Source organism: Aquila chrysaetos, chromosome 13 (genome assembly GCF_900496995.4).
Source record: "Aquila chrysaetos chrysaetos chromosome 13, bAquChr1.4, whole genome shotgun sequence".
Taxonomy (NCBI): Eukaryota; Metazoa; Chordata; class Aves; order Accipitriformes; family Accipitridae; genus Aquila; species Aquila chrysaetos.
This window is the reverse complement of record NC_044016.1, coordinates 4,544,949-4,568,127: the sequence shown is the minus strand read 5'-3', so window position 1 is coordinate 4,568,127 and position 23,179 is coordinate 4,544,949. Positions and strand designations below refer to the sequence as shown.

General features: G+C 40.7%; 1 protein-coding gene across 1 annotated transcript in view; it reads left to right on the top strand.

The window, feature by feature from the left end:
• Nucleotides 1-23,179, top strand: part of ALK (ALK receptor tyrosine kinase) — a 320,524-nt gene that overhangs the window by 241,557 nt on the left and 55,788 nt on the right. Inside the window, exons 7-9 of the mRNA XM_030035063.2 lie at nt 6,045-6,176; nt 7,665-7,765; nt 18,378-18,547. Of these exons, the coding sequence (XP_029890923.1) occupies nt 6,045-6,176; nt 7,665-7,765; nt 18,378-18,547 (403 nt within the window). The remainder of the gene's footprint in view (nt 1-6,044; nt 6,177-7,664; nt 7,766-18,377; nt 18,548-23,179) is intronic.

Genomic DNA, 23,179 nt, shown 5'->3' with positions numbered 1-23,179 from the left:
GTAAATGAGAAAATGTAAAAAGCAGAAGATACTTTGCTGCCTGTTTAGCAGAGCATCACTCCGTAGCTTGAGCGGAATACCACACGGCTTGTATTCAGCCACAGGTACTGGGAATGAGAGTTCCTACTCCTAGCTAAAAGGCCCGAAAAGCACCATCTTCCACCCAAGCAACAAAAAAGACTGGCTTGCCTCAGCAAGAGCTTGGGTTGTGGATATGTCTGCTAATCCACTTAGAAGCCTGCTCAGTTCTATGGCTGATTTCTCTGCTTTTGCCTCTTTACTGTGTTGAATATTGTTGGCATAAGACTTCTTACACAAAACAGAAATTATCTAATGTTTTAGATGTCAGTTATATCTACATGACAGCCTAACACCAAACGTATGTCATCTTTCAGCGTTTTAGTTGTCATTTTACTCCTGAGCAACATGGATGTTTTCATCAGCTTTTTGCAAGCGTGGCAAAAAGTGATTCAGATGTATAAAGCAAAGAAAGGGGTTTCCCAAATGCTTCTGCTTACACAAAAGAGCTGTCAGAAAAAGATGTAGCCATGCTGAAAACTGGGGGAAGAGCTTTTAAAGTTACCATTAACCAAAGGCTTCTATCTTTGAGCTTCAAGGAGATGTTGGGGTTTTTTTCCTTTCACAGTCTTTTAACTGTGCAGGTACTGATTTTCTCTCTCTCTCTCTCTCTCTCTTTTTTTTTTTTTTTTTTTTTATTCCTATTCATTTGATTTTTGTTCCTTTGTTAGCTGAAAAAAATCTTCCTAAAGCCTGCTGTTTGTTAACATCTCTTTACTTATTAATGGCCAAGGAAATGTCACAGTGCTTGTTCTGCATGCAACCAATTAGTCTGTGTAGAGAGTGTAAAATCAGAGAGGGATGACCCCGAGAGAAAAGCTTGTTGCTGTTTGAGTCATAATCAAATATTCTTGCAGGAGCAAAAGATAGCTTCAAAGAGGCAGATGTGGAATTAGATCCAAACTGTGTTGATTTGGGATCAGACATACAGGTTTAACAGACTGATGGAAGTGCCACACTGGAAACTACTTTGCAGAAGCATACTTTGCAGGCACACATTAAGACTTCAGATGGTGGTGGTCTTATGTCTTTGCTAGTAAATTCATGCTTTTATGGATTATAACTTACTGCAAAAAAAAAAAAAAACCTTACTTCCTCTTATTGTAGTAATCATATATGTAATATATCTGGTATGGTACAAGACAGAGATGAAAACTCAAATTATTTACTAATGCAGATTGGCAGACCTCTGCTTTACAAAAAGGGAGAATTTGTTCCAGTAGTTTTGCACTTTAGTTAACAATGTCTTGGATTTTGGTTCAGTAATCTTTTGTTGCAGGGCAGCCAGACTGGGAAAAAATAAAAATTTTACTGAAAAAAAGTGCATATACTTTTGGCTAGTCTAAAATTATTTTACTTTCTGTCTCAAATTCACCAAAAAGATTCAGCCTGGGAAAATATTCGTTCATCAGTGAAAGCATGTTAGGAAAGTCATGTATATATTTAAAAAAAAATTAAATTTAAAAGAATGGAGGTGCTGCTAGTATATTTATTATCTAGAGACCCAGAACTTAGAGGATTCACTCAGGACATGACAAACCCAGGACTGATTCTTTCTTCTGCTTAAGTGAATTTGAACCTATATTTCCTATTTCCATGCAGAGTTTCCAAGATTGTGGTCTGGAGTTCTGGTCTAGTTCAGAAGAAAATGGTTACTCAAGTCTCTCCTGGGGTTGCTCTTCCACATTTTATAAATTTTACCTGGAATAAGGATTGAAAGTAATGTCCTCCATCTTTCAAGTAAATCTCATAACCACTGGGTTATAGGGTAATTTTCACTCTTTGCCTCATTTAATATATAAGGATGTTAAACACAGTACCAGGTGAGATAAGGAGGACTAGTATCTGATTCATGAAAGGGGTGACTCAGGCTGTGCTATGTGGTTGGAGTGTATGCACACATCTGTCAAAAGACCAGATGGCAGCTAGAATAGGAACCTATAAAGTTTGAATTTGTGATAACATGAGCAAGTGACCAAAAAAGCATAGATAATTAATTCTACAGGGGCCGGTTTACTTTCCAGGCAAAAATGCATGAAGAAATCACTGGATTAATTTATATCCTAGTGATACATACAGCCCAGCAGAGTCTCCCTGCAAGCAAAATGATGAAGTAGCAACCTGTTGCCATGCTGTGCTCTCTTAAGGTTCCTGTCTTGCATACACTAATCCTTTTGCTTCTTTCTTGATCAAAAGCTGTACTTCCAGCAACAAATTCTAACCTCTGGCAGTTCTGAACTCAGCAAAGCCTTCTGGCATTAAAGGATAACTCTTTGTTGACTGTTGAAAAATATCTTCCCTTTTTATGCTTCATTTCTGGTAGAATTTGGCTGACCAACTTTGCTAGCATAGAAGCAGCCGTTGAAGCAAACTCATGTTTAAGATTCATGTGCTTCTTTAAATTGTTTGAGTAGCTGATCTATTTGGCTTCTGAGATTTCCTCCTAAATTTGGTAAAGGTCCATACGTACCAGAGTAGTCTTTTATGCTTGTGTCCTTTATAATATGGGTCTGGAATTTCACCCAAAAGTTTAAACTGTAGTATCTGGTTGATTTACACCTAGTTTTGAATCAAGAGCCTGCTCCATCCACTTAATGAATTATTTCAGTTGCTAATTTTGCTTGCTATTAAAGGATGAAAAATCTGGGCTAAACAAAAAAACCTTGAACTTACTTAGGTTTTGCTTGAAAGGTGATTCATTCTGAAGGCTTGAAAATATTTACTTAGGAAGAAGTTTAACACTACAGCTTTTCTCTACTTCATCACTCAAATAAAAGCAGAGACTCTCACGTTCTCACAGTGCTCCAATCTGACTGGATTGCTCTATTCTCCATCCCATATCCACAAGCTGCCTCTTAAAATTACTAAGGTCTAAATATTTTGAGGTTTCTGTCACTAATGTTAATATCCGATGTGGCAGGTTTCAATAAGTGTAACTCCTGCCTCCTCATTTACTTGATTTTCTAATAAAGTCAGATTAGCATTGCTTCATCAGTGCAGTATCTGTGCTAACGTGAGTTTGAACTATAAACATTCAAAAATTGAGACATACAGATCGACAGAAAAGTGCTAGCCAAAGAGGGCTTTGTGGAGTAGCAATAGGTGGAATTGTAGGTGCTGTATGTATTCAAAGCAAGGAAGAGCAGCAGAGAAAATGCATCCAGTGCACAGGACATCTGAAAATTCATAAAAAAATTCATTTGTGGAGGAGGAATGAAATTTTCTGGGAAAGTAATAGCTTCTTATTTATGCCCTTACCTTGTTCATTGACAGTGAGCTTTTTCTGGCCTCCAGGCAGGGATTGCTACTTAGATGACTCCTCCTGCTGCTCTGACTTGTTTACATCATCCTGGATAGCGTATGGCCATGAAATGAATTCAGTTGGACACCCAGCCAAGCTGTTTCAGTAGGAATTCAGGACACATTATAATTTGTCATTTTCTTTGGATCTCAGCCTCAGGCTGTGCAATGAAATATAATCAAGTTCTGTAGAGGGGTAAAACACAAGGAAGCAACTCTCTGCTTAACAGCTTCACATTTAAAGACCAGGCTGAATGAATTTGGAGATTTTTAAAAGGAAAAACTTGAAAAAGCCTTAACTCCATTACAGGTTTTGATCTTTCCATAACAGATTTGGGTACTTGCAGAAAATAACAGTAAAACATGGCTCTCGCCTTCATGTCAGGTTCCAGGTTTAAATTTGGCCCTACTAAAAAGCCACAGATGTAAGATTTGTCTCAGTTTCCTCTGTGAAGTGAGTTGTGATTCACGCTCCTAGAAAATCAAATTTTTCTGGTCTAGATGCTGCAGTTGTGCTGTTCTGCAGCTGTTTTCTAAGGGTAGACCAAGGAGCAGGTTCATGTGTCACTGAATGAATTGCCTGTTGAGGTGTGTGAGTCAAAGCTGAGGCCCTGTGAGCAGGTATTTAATTGACCTGCAATCTCAGCCAGGGGGTTCTGCTGATATTTCAATATCTTAAATGATCTGGATTTTGAATACTGGTGCCTCAGTGTCTGACAGCCACTTTATAGATAGAAGATTTCAGAGCGAAAAATTTTTAATAATGACAACAAAATCTGAGTTCAGGGGCCTCCTCTTCTCATAGAGAAGCTAATGAAATTGCCGGTGTTAGCTGACTGGCAGATTCTCTTGCTTTAGGAGTTTGTAGTCTATCCTACATTTTGTAAGTGAAAAAATTTTTACTATGATTTTAACAAGCAGTTGAAAGGCTGATTTCCTGGATATGGGGTTTTATAATGTGTTTGCACATGAAATTTCATTTTTATCTTGCAATTTTAAACAGATTTCTTGTATCATTTTCCTTTCTTTCAAAAAAAAAAAAAAACCCAAACCAAAAAAACACATAACAAAAAAACCCCAAAGGTAATTTTAGGGGAAGTTTAGGGGAACAGGGAAGGGAGAAACAAATATGGGCTAAACTGGTTTTTAGTACAGATTTGAGTACACAATGGTGTAAAAACTGTGAGAAGTCAGGAATATCATCATCCCTTTTACAGCTACATCTGTTCATCACAGCAGTTTTTCTAGTTTATTGGAAGAAGGACCACCCCCACTCAGCAAATGTGTTCAGGGGCTTTGTACTGCCAGTCCCAAGGACTGGTTAGTCTATATAGCAGTGTACGATGACTGGTGCCTCTTCTTTATTCTTCTTGTGGCATCTTTAATACCTAATGTAACTCTATATTACAAGGGCACCTATTTCACCCAAACTAGCTTTGTGCTCTGCCTTTTTCTGCATAAAACCCAGTTTGTGCCCTTTTATTAGTGGGAAGCCTTCTGGTACCTGGAAGAGTTGTCAGCTGTACCCTGGGTGCAGAATCTGTATTAAGGATCATTAGTGATTTACTAAAAGTGAAAATCATGTTATAGTGGTAGTGATTTTACATGGCATTTTACAAGGTCCATTTTCTGCCAAGGTTACTTAATAAGTACAGACTCTGGCCTCATGTTGAAGAATAGAAATACAAAGGTAGAACTAGACAGCAGTAGAAATTAGGGAGGAAGCAGTGAGGGTTTATTGAGGATCATGGGGAAAAATATTCCATGAGTTTTGAAGGAAATGGGTGATTCATGGCCAAGTAGACGATGTTCATGTATGGCAATATTAAGTGTATGGCTCAGGGCAAAAGGAGCAGTACTTTGCACCCTTTGTAAGAAGAACTTGCAATGTAGGTACAGAAGGCAATGGAAGGCATGAAGTTACCTTCTGCTTTGAACAAGATGACTATTACTTTAAAACTGGTTAATTTAAAGGCAAAAAGCTAGTGTATCTTTATTGTTTGGAGCTGGAAACTTGCCTGAAATCCTAAGCCAGTGACAGAATGAGTGGGCTTCAAAGCCTGGAAGTATGGCTTAAAATAAACTACCCTCTTTTCAACCATTCATCTCACCAAACAGATTCACAGGTACAAAAACTGAGGCACAAAAGGATTCAGTGCTTTACCTGAGATCACATCAGTGCTCTCAGAGAGAAGAGGTCATGTTGCTGATCTGGGCTGACTAGAGACCTAGACTCTAAGGGAGGGGAATCATGTTAGGACCTTACCCCTCTCCAAGATTCCCTTCTGTGGGGCTGCAGAAGCAGTGGTTAGGAAAGCCATCTCCAAGATGTAACCTTGAGTGGGTTTATACCTGTGGAGCTGTAGAGGCCAGGTATTTAGGAGACCAAATAGTGTACACCGAGGTGAGTCCTCTCACTCAGATTTGTCAAAGTAGGGGGGTAGTCACTTAGTCACAGTCTGGGGGTTGTTTCCCTTGACACCACCTTCCCCACAGTCAGGCACACACATGACTCCACAGGAAAGGACTGAGTAGCTGTGGGGGTGCCCCCATGCCCTGGGCAAACCGAGTCAGAATAGTCACTGCAGCTTCTCTGTGTGCCCAGGAGTCTCCTCCTCAGTTCACCAGGGTTCTTCTGTATGTGTGTGTGTCTTTCCCTCTTGCAGAAAAGCTTCCCTCTGGCTTTTACTGTTCGTTTGAAGAAGGGGACTGTGGCTGGATGCAGGGCTCCTCTGTGTCCCATCCTTCTCCATGGCGGATTGGAAGCCCGGAGCACAACCGTTTTCCTTCAACAGAAGGTGTGTGAGAGTAAACAGTAAGTACAGAGAATGAACAGCAGAGAGCAAAAAAGATATGCAAATGGTGTGGAGAGGGAATAAAACACAAGGCACGTTTTGCTGTGTACTTACGTATTCAGCCTCCAGTGAAACAAAAGCCATCTTTCTACTCTAACTGCTTTGAGCAAAAGACTATCCTGCTCGCTTCCTGTCTTGAGGGTACAGAGAGGTATCTCAGGTCTCCACGACTGACACCAGATACAAATCTTGACCCTTTCTAAGCAACTTCACACCAAGTGTTCATCTGCATGACCCTCCTCCATACCAGTCTGGTTTTTTTCTTTCTGATTTTCCTATTTACTTCCTCCATTTCTCTGTACTGCTTGTTTTTTTCCCTGCTCACATGCTAATTTTCCTTCTCTTTGTCCTATTGTCCCTTGAGTTCCACTGCTAAGTATAATTACCATATACTTGGTTCCCCTACCCAAATCCCAGTAGTTCATTTCTAATTCTTCTTGTACAAACCATTGAAGGTATATACTTTGGGCACTGAACTACTTCTGGTTAAGTTTTGGCAAACAGGCTACCTGCCAGGATAAGCTTTTTCCTAATGCAATAATGTAAATCATTGGAGGCGTTTATTGCTGAGGCACACAGCAGCTAAAGTGATACAATAATAACAGCAGAGTTAATGGTGTATAATCCCAACATTGCTTTAGAAAGTTAGAACCAGAGTTAAACAAGATTCCCTGCTTTTGTGTGAACTGGTATAGGCTACAGTGCAGCTATTCTGATTTATGCCACCTGATGGTTTAGCCCACAGTATTACAGATCTCAAAGTGATGGAAGCATAGGTAAATATGAAAGCAAAGCGCCAGAAAGAGGGTACTGTGGGGAGCTGGCAAGTGCTGCTGATTCATGATTTGTCTATGCTGTAAAGGCAATTTCAATGAAAGCCCAAATAACTGGGTTCCAAGTAGTGGTACCCTCCTGAGCTGGAGGGCAGAGCTGAAATAGTGCAAATACACACCTTTTCATGCAGAGCTGCCAAGGAAAAACCCTAGTGTTACTACTGCCCTTGTTCCTCTTGTTACAACAAATGATTGAAGGAGCAAAGAGGCCTCCAGCTGCAGTAATATTACCCTGGTGGTATTTTGCCATAGCTGTGTTTTGTTCTGGTTTTGGCCACGCTAAATATTCTCTTCCAAGTTATTTTTCGTTCATAAAATATACATTTTGTTATTCAGCCTTGCAAGGAGGATGAATCTGAAGTCATGGAGCAACAGAAGATAGCTGTAGGGGGAAGGTGGACAGACTCCTTAAATGTGTTTCCTGAGTATGTTTCTTGGGTAGGTGAAGCTGCATCCCTAATAAATTGAAAAAGCCTTCTGCTCGCCGGCATGCTGCTGTAGTAGGAGCCAACTAACATAAGTTCTGGGGAGGTTTCACAAACCCTGAAACCAGAAGGTGAGTGCTGCTGTTTGACCTTCTTCCTGCTCTTTTATCCAGGTTGTGCACTCCTCCTTAACACCAGCAAAGCATCAGCAGTAGCAAACACTGTCATGACCAGCACTGCATTTCCAGCTCCTTTGAGGAACTCCCCCTGTGAGGCAAGTTGTAATGTTTTCTTTTCTTTTGCAATTTACAGAGCTTTTTTTGTCCGTCTGACTCTGGTTTTCAAATATAGGCACTAGGTCAGTAGCACAGCAGCCGCTTTCTCTGATGGCTTATCTATAAAATATACTTACTTAATGCCCCTGTGTGCAGGGAAAAGATATGGTTATCTGCTTGAAATGCCACAAAATGTGCTCTGAAAAGCTTTGGCATATCCTGTCCTCGTTGTATGGCCTCACATGATGTATTACAATCCTCATAATTAGGTGTATATGCTGTAAGGGTAGGGCAGCCAGCATTACAAAGAGGAAGAAGCTTACTGCATGAACGAACATTGTATTTGCAAGATCCAAGAAAGAATAGGCTTCTGGACTGCCCCTGTGCTGCTCAGAAAATACAGTGCATGCTTTCTCTAGCACAGCTGGGATTTGAGCTAGCAGGTCTTCATCATGCTGCGCTTCAAACCTACAAATCCTCATGTAGGCCTTGTTCACAGGAGTGCTGAAGTAAGCAACAGCAGAGATAAATTCATGTAGAATGGAAACAGGTTCATATTCAAGCAGAAAAGCTATTGACAGTCATAAGACATCAACTTAAGCAAGTATATCAAGGCTTGCCAGGCAACCCTACACATAGTTGTCATTTCTGAGTCAGTTGTACTTAAAGTGCAGCTTACAGGAAGATGACCTGTCTGCATCTTTTTACTATAGTCTGTAGCTTCACAGATTATATTAACCACCGATAGAATTTATTTATGACTTATGACTTTGAACCATGGCTAGTGACTTAGAGCATTTCACATCTTGAATGGTCACCCTGAAATGTCATATAAGCTCCTGGATCCGAGAGCAGAGGGATTTGTGAAAATTGATCCTAAAAAAGTACAGTTTGTTGGTTGAGCACTGAACAGACAAAAGAATCAGATTCTCCCTGTTCCAGTGATCTTAAAATGCAGAAAGGACAAGAAGGGATGTGTTAGGAAGTCCTCTGGAATGAAAGTACATAGAAGATGTTTTTTCTTTGGTTTAAAGTTTGATTTGGTTCACTTCTGTTGGATATCTCAGTTCATATAGGAAAGTGCACCTGTTTTTGCTTTCTTGATACATTCATGTCCTCCTTCTTTAGGAAATAGATTCTACCTTGGTTTTCCTCCCTTCTGTGACAAAGGTATATGCAGGTTCTGAATATTTTAAGACCTTGTTCTGCCATGGACCATCAAGAGTGAGTGTTTTTCATAATCCACCTGACACAGGAATCAGAGTGAATGATTTCCCAATATGTGTATATTTTTTCTTGTATATACAACAGTGCAAATAATTAAACTTGCCGTCGGGGGAGAAGCTGCCATGTATTTCATCTGCTCACATGCCATCCCACCTCCGTCACTCCCCTTGGCACTTAAAAGGCATCCGGACGCATCCAGCATTGCAGCTGTCGGTAATAAAGAGTGAAGGAGTTTGGCAAGGGTTTTGTCTCTTGCCTTTTCATATAGTGTAAAAGCTTCTCTTCTCAATGAGCCCCTGGTGGCTTCAAATTCTATTTTACTGGAACAATCTGTCTGTGAGCAGAATAATTTAATTCCACTTTTCAGCACAACACAAGAGGAGAAAAGAGATATTCCCCCCTACGCACTTATTCCTCCAATAGGTGCCAACAAACTTCCTTATAGTGAAATTATAGTCAGAAAAGAGGTTGTCAAAATACCATAATGCTGTCCTGTATTTATTCACCCTCAATCACTTCTCAATTGAACTGGCTCAAGTTCAGGCACTAAAAGATGAGTTTTCTTCTACCTGTCACTGCTGACAGCTCCACCTGGCATGTCACAACCAGGACAGATTCTCTGGCAACTGAAATCCCACTGACAAAATTCAGTCATGATTCATGTGGCAAATGGATCTCAGCAAGTGTCTGCAAATTAGACCCATTTATTCTTCCACAGTCAGAACGAGCCATAAACCTGCCCTCCCTCTTGTATTTGATCCAGCTCATGTGATGCTTTAGATACCTGCTTGCTCTCCTTGCGTGTTCACTTACATAGTGGCTTCTTCTGACAGCTAGTTCCAGTACCCCAGAAAGATTCAACTCAGATTCACATCCTGCACCAATATATATTAATGATGGAGGCTGTCCTTAAGCCTGTCATTTGACATCCCTCCTCCTCCTTGTATGCCGTGTCTACCCCCATATCAACACGCCCAGCTCGGCTGAACTCCTGGGGATGAGACTGAGTGTGCTGCCCTACCTACTCAGATTGCTCACCTTTCTTGGGTGAGTGGAGCTTACCCCTGCCCTGTGCACGGGACTTTATCAAAGGCCATATGCTGCAAGCCCTGAGAGCAACAAGGAGGCCAGCAGACGTCCCCAGTTTGCTGATCTTGGCTCCCCTCTCTTCTCTTACTGCTACATGGAAGCTCTGGGGCACTACTAGACCCACTGTTTACTGAAGCTACTATTTTTTCCCCTTATCCCTTAATTTGCTTTTATTTTAGCCAGTCATGTTAGACAATTACACCCGCCATAGCAAATGCTGACACCCTGCTTTTTAGCCTGAGGTCTTTGTAGGAATTAATTACTTCAACCTCAGCGTGAGGAGCATTACCTGCTGCTGTGCTTTTTACCAGGCTGGAGGATTCTGGTTTTTGGCCAGAATGTCCATGGAACCAGGACTCAGTGCTGATAAGGAAACAGTCAAGCAGTCCACAGTGGGTGCCAGCCACAAAGAGTTTGCTAATGCTTCAGGCTTGTTTTTTCTCCCTCAGCCTGGCTGTTTAATCTTCCACTGTGATAGACTGGCAACAGAGATGACTGAACAGTCTGAGAAAATAACTGCTAACACCCTGGAGACTTACAGGGTGGCCTGGTCACAAACACCTTCCCTGCTGAGGTTCTGGGCAGCTGTTTGCAGCAGTGCTGACGCTAGCACTTGGAGACTCCAGACCCTGGATGATCTTTGGCATATGTATTGCTGCTAAGTGCAGGACAAGCGCAGCCCTCCATCTTTGTGCTCTCTCCAGCTTGAGGTCGGTCGTCAGGAGCATGCTGGGCTGCTTGCAGGCTGTGCTCCCCTAGCGTTTCCCATGCCCTGCTGGAGGCTCCTCATTAACTCAGAAAGGGAAAAAATTAGCCTGACCTACTCTGTACTGCCCCACATGCATCAAAAGATGAGAAGAGAGTAAAAATGCACGCAGGAGATACTATAATAAACACAGCCTGTACTTTCCCACATGTTTGGGATTGGCCCTTAATGTGCCTTGCACTTTGTGTGTAGCTTTGTATTGCACTTTGCTCCTGTTTGTTTTGAGCAGCTTTATATTTTCATTTTCTTTGTTCTTCAGTGCTTTTGGCAGGTCAGAGCGGTTAGTTTGTGATGCTGCCCTTTGTTCTTGGTTCAGTTAGTTTTTCTCTTTCTTTTTGTTGTTTTATTAAATCTTGGCTAGAGTATCCTGGCTTCAAAGAATCTCTCGTTTGCAGTCCAGACAGTCTTTGTTATCTTTTTCATGTTGCACATTCGGTAGAGTTGTTTGCCTATTGACCCTATTAACTGTGTGTTTAAAACCCAATTTATATGGAAGAGGAAAACTGTGGCACTTCTACTAAATCTTGGGGGGATGCAGGAAGTGGTATGCGTAGTCCATGAAGAGATGTGCCATTACCCTGAAGTAGCCAGAAAGGGGAGATGCAACAAAAAGCTCAGGAAATGGTTCAGGAACCAAACTGACACAATAATCAAGAGTGAAAATCTTTTAACCTACTCGTAAAAGTTCATTGGAAACAAAGCACATGTAATTGAGCATAGGAATACACGTAAAGTGCAAAGAATTAATCCAAACAGTGGCCTGATTTAAAGGCAGAATTTATAGAGCTTGAGCAATAAAGCACAGCATTATTTGCCCCTTCTCTTCACACTGTGGTTCCCCTTCTCTGAGTGGGAATCAGTTGGCTTGCACAAGGTCAACAGGGCAAAGAGGATCGTGGGGTGGTTAGGTTTCCTCATTTTGAAGAAGAAATCTATATGCATGTCATTAGTAGCTGTAATGCTGTCTGGGAATCTGGGAAACCACATTGCAATTAAAGTCCAAGGGAAGTGCTGTCATGTCAGACACCACGATGGCAAAACTAAATTGCTTGGCTGCAGTTGATAGCCCCTAGGTGTGCACAGTTTCCAGACTATAATGGCCACCTACTTCTCACTACTTTGCAAAGATGTCAGAGAGCTGGCACAAGAGTGTTGCAGATGTCCAGGGAGCGCTCGCCTTCATGTGGAAGCTGGAGACTCAATTCTGGCCCCCCACATCTGGACAACGAGGCAATCCCATCTCCCTCAGTCCCAGCGTTGTTGCTGTACAAGTGCAGAGTCATGTACGTTGACTTGCTTTTTATTCCATTTTTCAGAGATGCTCCCTGCTGTCTGCATCCTCAGGCTTTGATGGATGCTGTGGTGCCTGTAGATCATAAAAGTCACACCCATGTCTTCCCTAAGTGTTTGGGCTTCTGTCATAAAAAGATGTAAGACCAGGTCCAGGATTACTGCATTCTGTGAGGGCTTGGTACAGTGTGTACCTGCCTGGGCAGCAGTAGTTATATCTATCCTGCGAGATTTCGTTTTGCGGTGGATTATGACTGTTACTTCTTTTTGAAAGTCACTGCAGAAACATGAACAGTCGGGAGACTGATTTTTAGAAAGGCTGTGCTTTGCTCAGCGCAAGGGAATCTGTGATAGACCTTAGTGCCATATCTGAGAAGTAAAAGCCATGCAAGCAGTTTTGTTGTAGGCTGTAATAGAGAAGGAGAATAACAACAGGGGTGGTGTTGCCTGGATGGTGATGAATTTGAAATTAGCCTTAAATGTTACTGCATGCATCTCCACAAAAGAAGGTGACTCTTTGCAAGTGGGACTACATTGTGATTTGGAACCAGATTATTTCACTTTTCTGTTAGATCCTGGGTCAAACATTTTAAAGGGTATAGTTGTGCTGAAAAACAATGACAACAGATTCCCATGATAGTAAAAGAGCTTTGTGCTTTTGGCCATGTTTAAAATAATGAAAATCTTTTTCTGATGCTATTTTGACATTTCAGCTAGCTATTTCTTGAAAGCCACCATTATGTTATGTAAGTACCAAACTGAGCCAGACTTCTTTTAAGCCTGAAATTACTTTTTGAGTGTAGACTTATTCTCTCTAGAAAATAAATATAATATGTTGATGTAAAACAGTATAGTTGAAGTTTGCCCTCTCATTCAGGTTTATAAAGATGTTTTCATCCTCTGTGGTTATTAATTCAGTTCTCTTTTCTATGCAAAAGTGTTGTATTTTTTTAAAGCATGTAAATCAATAATATAAATCATTCCTTGAGTGCATTATGAGCCCTATGCTGACACCTGCAGAGCATGTCTCTTTTCCTCTATTCCTCCTCTATTCCTTGAGCTTTAAATAACTTCGAAGGGTACATGGTAATAACATTGACTCAGAACATTTATGAGCATGAAAAATGCAACACAGATATGCCTCTAGCACAGCCTTTCATGTGCTTTATTTTGCAGAATGTTGTTAGCATCCTTTTTTTAATTTTAAAGTGTTTTTAAAATCTGTACAGCTTATTCACTGTTATCTGTCTTTATCTTTTCTTGCTTCCTTTGCTACCTGGCTTCTGTGTCATTGGACTGGAGGATCTATAATATCTGAAAATTCTTTAAGGCCTGGTCTCTCCACAGTACACTGGCAGCAAAATTATGAACTCTTTCTTTCTCTTTTGTTGTCGTCTTTTTTTTTTATGTTTGTTTGTTTCCTGAAATGAAGGTGCTTTTATTAGGTCCTTGATTTTATAAAAGTAAACATAAGTAAGAAATAATGTGAGAATAAATAGCATGAGAATCTGTTCATATAAAATACAAGCTTCTCTTGCCTGCCTAGATATTTTAAAGCTACATGATCAGATCAGTTAATCATCATTTTATCATTTCCATAAGGTTTTTGCTTGTACATCTGAGTCCTAAGCAAAAGCAGAAGTGCCAGCAGACTACAAGAGAGACTGATCATGCACACTTGTTGATCTGGCCAAAAAACAGGAACAAGACCTTTTGGTTATCTTTCTTACTCATAAGAGTCCAAGTCTAAATTGCTGAGCAGTCCTAATAGATGTCTTTGCTTGTACTGTTGTGTGCAACCATTTCTCATTTCTAGTAAGAAAAACAATATTGCCAATGTGATAAACTTCATGCCTCAAATGTAGTTCATATTCATGTACAAAACTTACTGAGACTTGGCAAATGTGTCTGCAGCTATTGTCTAATTCTGTGTAAACCGTATTCCAACTTGCAGCTTCAGTTTCTATTCAACGATGAGGTGTTTTCCAAGCTTCTTTAATGCCTGACTTACATTTACTGGGTCAGTGCATTCACGTCGGAAAACAACTTCTACTGTTTCCCATCCAGTGAAGAAGACCCAAAACAAGAGTTATGTTTTTCAGAAAAATAAATGTCTGTATTTCAAGAATCTATAGTTCCTGGTCAGGAAAATTTTGAGCAATTCCTTTGACAAGTATTGTAGGTAGGGGGCAAGGATTGGGGGCATGAGAACTACTAAGTGATGTGCTGTCTTACAAAATGTAAGCCTGTGGTGCAGAGTTGGGGTGTGGGTAACAAGATAGCCACCGGTGGGATGCAGCTAGTGCAGTTCCTTGGGAGCAGGATGCCTGTAGGCTCATCTCCGTCTACTTAAAAATACCTTACTCCACGCCTGGTTTGAAGTATGTTCATCTTTTCCTCTTTCTTTTGTTACTTGTGCTAAAGACTGACAACTAGCTTTTCCTGCCAGGTAGGACCGTAATACTAATAGTGAGGGGCATTGCCACTCAGAAAGGGAGGAAAAAGAAACAATAACTCTCTGGAGTGCCACTGAGGAATGCTTTATTTATGCTACTGTGAGTGTTTGTCATTGGTAGTCAGTCAGACATCTAAGCACTAGTTCATGCTGGAATGTTTCTAGCCATGAAAGTAGACTCACAGGTGTAAGGAGGCTCAAACTTCACCCCAGAAGGTTCTCAGTATTTTATTTCTTTTGTGCATACAGGAGTAAAATGCAAGTCTTGTTTCTCAGGTGGTCTTGAAATTATGCAGCTTGTGCTAGAAAATCTACCCTCCTTGTTTTTCTTCACCTCTTTGTTAAACCTGCCAAGCCCTGTTTATATTGATAAGGATTAGTTTTTTGTTCTTGCTTGGATGCATTGAATCTCCTGTTTGTCGGTTCAGAAATTCCACAAACCCGGAGGCTAAGGGGATTCTCAGAAGGCATCTTTCCAGATGGTGTTTGCAGTACAGTGCATGTGGCCATCTGACCCAAGTTTTGCCTCAATATGCTGTGTGTTTACCATGGGCTCTCTCTCCCTTTAATTTTCCCCAAATCAGTTTAGAGCGTTTCATTTACTGAGTCAGTGGGTTTGCATATGAACAGCTAATCACCAGCTATGGTGGGTTCTAAAGCTGGAAAGCAAGGTGCCATTGAGCCAATGTCTACCTGCAATGCTTAATTAATTTCTCAGTGATGTTTCTAGCTTCTGAATATTGTGCTGCTGGTTTAACACAGAGGGAGATGTTTGATACATAATGTTAGAGGTATGCCACCAACAGCCCAGATTCAGATTTTTCCAAATGTGCCACTGTACTACTTACAGGACGCATCGTGTATGTAGTACCATCTGCCATCATTGATGCCGTATTCTGTAGAATGAATGCCAGCCCCATTCGGAAGTCTTTACTATGGTATCCAGCTCATCATCTGCTCTGGTTCACTTCAGCAGGTGTGAAAAGACCTGGACTGCCCTGCTGTGAAGCTTAGAAACCATGGAAATCACAGCCAAAAATGCCCATTTGGACACAGTGCCAGTCGATTCACTCAGAGCCAGTTCATTAGAGTCTGCATATTGCACTTTGCCAACAAACTGATCTCCCACATCTAATGCCAACTACCTCTTTCCTTCAAACAGCTGACATGTGTGCAAAGGCATCCATTCCAATTCGTCAATTGCTTCAGCTTTTGCTCTAGTGTTACGCTAATAACTATCAAAGGCTCACTCTTTTCTCACTTCTGACCATGTAGATGTTGCCTGTTACTGTCTGGCAGGTCTCCAGAAGAGACAGATATCTGAAAGCTCCTGCATAGTAGGAGCTCCAGGGCTTTACCTCTCAAATTTTGAACTGTCAAAATGGCACAGTGAAGTTGCTCCAACTTGCCTGTATTAGAAATTTCATGTAGTGTGTTACAGTAGAGTTGGCATTAGAGTCCCTAAAAGCACTTCACATGTGGACTCTCAGTAAAAGGAGTTGCTTTCCCTGCTATAGGTTGAGTGCTTTAAATGTCCACTAGCATTCCAAAGTTATTTGGGGGAAAAAAAAAAAAAAAAATGTTTAGTCCTGATCAGTTTTCTCAAGGGAAATTACTTAAGTGGGTCTGAAAGCTATTCCAATTATATTTAAGGGAGAACAATTTTCACTGTAATTTTAATAGCCTCATTTCGTAGGTACTTGAAAATAGAAAATGCCCAGCAAGTTCTTACATCTTGGTTGTCATCTGCCATTAAGACGCGTATGCACTAAGAGTTAGGAGTAACCATGCAGATACCAAGTTTGAAGGCATCAGCCTCCTACTCCATAAACATTTGTCAATAACCCCCTCCACCAGTGTTGGTTCTGATGAACTTGTGGGTATGAACTCAGCTCTCCTCAGCTGCCTCCCTGGCTATCACTTCATGTTGTATCTGAAGCAGTTCCTGACAATCCTGCTTGACTCTGCTTTTTCTCTCTGGTGTCTGCAAGGTGAAAATCCTCACAGTTCATCCTATGGTTGCCACTGTCTGACATTATGGAAACGGACATGGGACTCCACAAGTCCTTTCCCAAATTTGGGGTGAGAGTGAGCTGGTAGTCGGACTTGAGCAGTGGCTTGTCCCCAGAAGTGCTGTGGTCTAGAAGGCCCCTGTGGTGGTTTGCTGAACCACTCAAAACCTTACACATCAATCTTGAATGTCTGGTCAAAATAATATAACAAAATGGATTCACAGACCCATACCTGCATATCAGTTAGTAAGTCTTATCAATGCTTGTGTCATACATGCTAGCAGTACAACAGACCCAGGAGTGATTCCAGGCAAGTGCAGTGATTTTTGGACAGGAGAGAGAGAAGAACCACATCTAGATTTTTCGGTCTCTGTCATAGTTTTGCAGTGTAGTCAAAATCACTGCTGTCTTTGTAAATTTGGAGACAGGCGGGTGAACTGCACCGTTTACCTAAATTCAGTACTGATATTTAATATTATGGGTATCCAGAATTTTGTTCCATCCACCCCGAAACTGTGAGCATAAGTTAGGAATAATAGTAACATTTCCGACCTTTTGACCCCTAAATCTGACTTGGCTGCTACGGACAGACTTACACTGTGAGATAGGAACAGCAAGCAAAATCTAGCAGTTGCATTTTATGCTGAGAAATGGATATGAATATTCTGTGCTATCAAAGCAAGAAAGTAAGTAATGTTATCAGGTATTCCTCTGTAAAATACAAATTTAATTCCTAGCCTCCTGACTTAGGTGTTGGCTTTGAAGTGTTAAAAACCAGAGGGCTATTTTTTAACATGCATGGATGCTAGATACTGTGCTGAACACTTTCTTGTGTCCAAAAAATCTGTCATTAATGTCGCTTTAATAACCTCGTTCCTTCAGCATTCTCACCTCTACTGTTTATTGACATGAGATCCAGCTCCTACATGTGATATATATGTGTATTTTACTTACGCTCTTTATCAACAAAGAATTAGCTCCTCTTCTTCTTCACAAGAAAATTAGATGGCTATATTCATATAATATGTGTTCTGACACTAGCCTGATATGGAAGGGATTGTTTTTCTTTTTATACAATGTGGGAGAGAAAGTCATAAAATGAGAAAACTATATGAAATAATTTTATATACGGGGTAAATGCGTAGAAATGGACTCAATTACATGAAACATAACAGAAATGTTAGAAAACCAGTTCCCTAACATATTCTAATTAATAAAAAACCTAATTATTACTGAACTTGAATTGGAAAATCTGTAGAAACTTTGAAAGAGGTAAGGAAAAACTGATTTTTGCAAAGAGTATTTGGGGGATGAGGGTGTGATTACTAGTGATGCCTGCTTATTGCAGCTATTCTCCCTGTGGTTTTGCTGCTGCCAGAATATAAAAGTTTATTGCTGAAAAAGTTGTTAGTCTTAACCTGAATCACACAGGTGGCATCTTAGGGGAGTGGGATCTTTGTACTGCAGATAATAGAGGTATTAGCTTATCCCTTTAAAATTACAGACACATAATGTGAAAGCTAAAACAGAGATGTTTTGGACTCAACTTTACCAAAAAGAAAGGCCAGTAGTTCCAATATTAAATAGCATATGCTAAGTATTACAGGCTTCCACATCTGTGGAGTTTTTCTAAAGGGATTACATGAGCACAGGGGAGGGAGAATTGACTTTTTAGTGATTAGGGAACAAAGAAATGAAAGAAGAGCTGGGAATTTTGTTAACTTTTGGATAATGTTTGTGATGTTTAATCTTGCATGTTCTCTTTCTTCTAGCTACGAATGTCATGGCTCATCCATGGTGTCTTGCTGGGAAATATATCCCTGGTGCTGGTCGAGAACAAGACAGGAAAAGAACAGAGCCGGACATTCTGGCATTCAGATAACAGCGAAGGTTTGGGAATATGGCAGTGGTTGATGTTACCTCTCCCAGATATACTGGATAGGTATGAGTCTCCTCATCATTCTCCTTCATGGTGATCAGTCATTTCACTGCTAGCTACCTGGCAATGAAAATGGCCAGCATTGCTCCTGGAAGTTGTTCTGTCAGGGAAAGGAAGCGCTTTGTCCCCAGGAGGTATCTTCTGTTAGAGGTGGGGAATGAGAATAACTGAGTAGTTGGAGCAAAGCACCCAATTTTAGAACTCCTGAGTGGTGGTCTTGGCTCACAGACTGGGTCAATGGGTAGTCTACAGCAAGGTGCTTAAACTTCTGTGTCTCCATTTCATTGACTGGAAATTATCATTCTCCTCACATACTGTTTTACGTAGCATGTTTGATCCTCTTACGTTGTTTGCTAGAGTTGGATGTGAGCTCCATAGTTGGTTTTTTTTTTCTGGGTATCAAAGTCCCAAGTGTTCAATGTGTCTAGATCTGAGGATGAAAGTGATGGGAGAAGAACCTGCTGCAAAATCAGACAAGGGTGCATGTGAACACCTTTGTGTTAGCTGTAGCAGGAGGCTCAGCTTAATAAAGGGCTCTCTGTTATGACTGTATTCTGGCTTTAAGCGTAAAAGGTTTATCTGGTAGCATATGCTTAATCTAGAGGCATATGCTTATTTAGAGTGTTGTTTTAGCTGTTTCTTACAAGTCAGCTTTCAGGGAATACTCTTGTTCATTGTTTACTTTTTGTGTGTGCTCTGGCTTATGCTGTTTATAGAGAAGACAGACATACTTTACCTCCTGATGCCCTGGCCCTTAGGCTGTAAGATGCATCTACAGTCTGTATCATGAACACTGGTGTCCTTTGTCTTTTTGGAAATCTGTGCCCCAGAAATAATGGATTTCATTAAGGGATAGTTTGCCTCATAAGAAGTTTGAACAAACATTGTATGAATATGTCTTTTATCTTGCTGGCTCTTGGGGATGCACATAGGCTGCAAACACAACAAGGACACTGCCAACGCTTTGGTCCTGAATGTATAATTAATATGTGTGCGTCAAAGATTTAAAAAATATCAGCATTAGGCTTATTGTTCAGTCACTGCTGAAGCACCATTTGTAAAAATGCCTGGTTGCTTCATTCCCTTCAGCTGTGTTTCCTTTGAAGAATGGTATATTTTGCCATTATTATTTATGTGATTTATTTTCTAATGTTGCCAGGGGAATGTTTTGTACCTGAATTATTCTATACTCTTATACTATTGCCTTACTTTAAATTCTCTCTGGTTGCACAGTCAGGCAGAGAATACTTTGATCTTAGGAGCCAGGCTAGCAGTGGTTCATGTGGAATTACAGATTCAACTGATAACACGGTGTTGACAATATTATGTATAAGGTCCTGACACTCTTACTTCCCCATTACTTACAGAGAAAGACAGCGGGGTTCACTGAGGGAAGGAAGTTTGTTGGAGGTTAAGACATAAGCAAGGAAAACTTTTAAGTTTTGGTGTCTGTTGAAAAGTTTTTGTTCTTATTTATTCACAGAAAGTGCACTGTTTTAATGAATTTTTTTCTAAGATTGATTTAGTTGAAACCAGTCCTTCCTGGGAAGGAAGAAATCTACTGTGAGACATGGAAATACTGCAAGCTTCTTTCTCACCATTGCAAAACCTGTTTCTTAGGAATCTGGACTGATGTACAAATTAGGAAGGAACTCTATGGAAGTGTACACTGAAATCGTACTGGGGAGTCTGTAGTATATATACTTTGGACATAAATGACGGTTTTATTGAACTGTAAGAAGTATTTAATTGATGTGAACACAATGCTGGTGCTGCTGAAAGCTTGCTGTGTCTGTCTTTTTCTAATTGATTCCTGTGTCAGTAGCTGTGAGGGTCTGTGTTAGAAGAAGCATGATATTGCAGATATTCCTACAGGAGGAGCTGAAACTTTAAATCACCTCACAAAAGTAAAGCTCTTGGATAAAGCACACCAGTGTACCAGTTCCACACAAAATCAAAGCATGTTCCATTGTGATTGGGAAGCTGAATGGAAAGTGTTATTAATAACAAGATAATATGCTCTAAAACTGCTCAAAAGCATGCTTGTTCAAAAGCTGCTTAGCCATAATTTCCATGTTTGGCTTATAGCACTTCAAAGAATCATTAGGAAGACTTCCAAGAATTAGGTCAGCTCTATCTTTAGAAACAGACATTTCTTAAATGTTTGATATCCGTTAGGCTGTTGGGGGAAATTATACTTTGACATAAAACCACAGCTAGAACATTTCAGGTGATTTGGCAGGAACGGAAAGTAGGGAGGAGTATGGCAAGGAAGCTAAATTGGGACTGAGGGATGTTAGATTTCTAGCACTGTGTTAGCCTGGGCAACCCTGGACACACGCTTAATTTCCAAGAGCATGAGGAGAGGATTGCCTTCTTTCCTCCCATTTGATCCTTAGGAAAGCATCCAGTTGCAGTGTCACCCTGTGTGAGGTCTTACCTTTTCTGTGTGGACTTAAAAGAGGCTGAAGTTCGGGCTTTTTACGTCTTCCCGAAGTTAGCTGTCCTTCCTTGTTCTGGAAGGTGCGGGCAAAACAGTCTTGAGAGTCGTCTCACATGGTGCGTGGGTTAACAGAGCTGTAACGCAATTCCAAATGCTCAGTATCTTCTGTGCATCGGGGAGGAAGGGCAAAGGGCCTGGTGAAGGGTATCCCATCAAAGCAGCTACAGTTAACGAATCCAGTTGTGGGCAAGAGCTCCGTGAACCGTTGGATGAACAGATTGTGCCTACCAGAGGCAAAAGGCAAAGTCTCCAGAGGTGCTGTATTTTAACTTGCCTCTTGAGTACACTGACAATCCTTGTTGTGCTTCATTTGGCCCCCATGGAGCTACGTACCCCTCCCTGAAGGACACATTATCTGCAAATCAGATAATCTGCACAGATTAGTGAAAGCTAGAGAACTGGTCATTTTTACTTACTGGAATTTACACATTAATGTAGTGCTAAAATATTTGGGTTGAGAGTAGTGTAGAGAACTGCATTATTGTAAAATTGGTTTATTTGATGGAAAATTACTGTTTGTTTTCCAATGATAAGCAATGAGCCTGTTGAGGATTGTTCTTTTTTAACTTCACAGAAATGCAAGTAGGAAACAGAGTCTTGAAAGCTCTGTTGTCGTTGGTAGATTGGGCTTGCTTTTTTTGTACATTTGCTTTTAGTTAGTAAGTAAATGTGAGTTTAAATTTTAATAATGATATAGTCATGGGAATGTGACAGCGAGAGCAAACAGAAGCCTGGTGTAATTGAAGATGAGTGATTTGTGTAGCTAATAATTAGACATTCTGTTAGTTTAACAGTATGGTTAAGGTATATCACATAGATAAAATACAAGCACATGTACAAAGTGATTTGTTGGAGCTTACTGTAGGCTGATGCTTATTATCACCAACCTCCCTAGCAACCATTTTGCTACACAGTGTAAAAGGTGGAGAAGGATCAGCTCTAATAGGCTGAAGCCTGGCTGGAAAAATAATGCTTTAAGAAACAATTTCTAATTCTCTTCATTTCTGCTCCCTCGGCGAAGCTGAGGCCAGCCATGTGGAGTGGCACGTAGACTAAATGTTCTGTGGGTCTGTCTGTCACCTGGCTGGAGTTGCCTGGAAGTGGACTCCACATGAGCCAGCCCAGACCAGACTAGCTCTGGTCTTTTAAGGCCTATATTCTCTACTAAACCTGTCCTTTTCTTTAAAGATTTCACTGTAACTTCTGTGAGAGGAACCAAGCAGAAATGGCAAGTATTAATAGCAACCTGTCCAACCTCAGTACAGTCTTCTGATAGAAGATTGTATAGAAATATAAAAGGAATGTAAATGTGTCTACTGGTTAGAAAGGTTTCCTTGGCTTCCTTTCTTCTCAAGTTTATTTTTTTGGCATTGCAAAGTCTAAATTTGTACCCAGTCTTAAGTAGTAGTGGCCAGATGGGGGAAGGAGGAGTGAGAGGAGAAGTTTATTTGAGGTCCCTAGAAACTAAATTTTCAGTCGTAAGTAGCAGCACCATTTGCCTTGTCACTGATAGCAAGATTAGGCTCTGTGTCCTTTTAATAGGGCAGCACATTCAGAAAGTAAAAAACTATTTTCTTTTTGTCCCATTGTGCTCAGAGAGCTTCAAAATTATTTTCTTGCTGATGACCTTCTCCTGAACATGGACTGAGGAATTTTATTATGTTGGAAGAGAAAAATGTGACTTACCTGGAAGGCTAGGTATGGATGTGACCTTCCTGAGGAAGAAAGCAAGTCTACAGACTTAAGTTACCCCAGAAGGTGATATTCTGTTGCAACAAGTCAAAATTCACACCAAGATGATTGTACTTTCTTTCTTTAAACTGGTTTCTTTACCTATTCCGGTCTTGCTGGCTTGCTGGATTTTTGTGAACTACACTGGTGCTCATCAGTTTTTTGTCTACCTATCAAAGTGGGATTCCCTTTCAGTCCTTGGGGGTTGAGGTCCTTTGTTCTGTCTGGATCCTTCAGCAGCTCATTGAGATCATCTCAATGGCAGGCAAAGCAGCTGGGGAACCTCTCACTCATTGCTGCAGTAAAAAGAAGTTGTCTCATAGTCATACCACTTTATTGTATTTCTGTGAGCTGTGGCTAAGCACTCTTATTGTCTAATAATTTCTTTTTGCATTGCCACT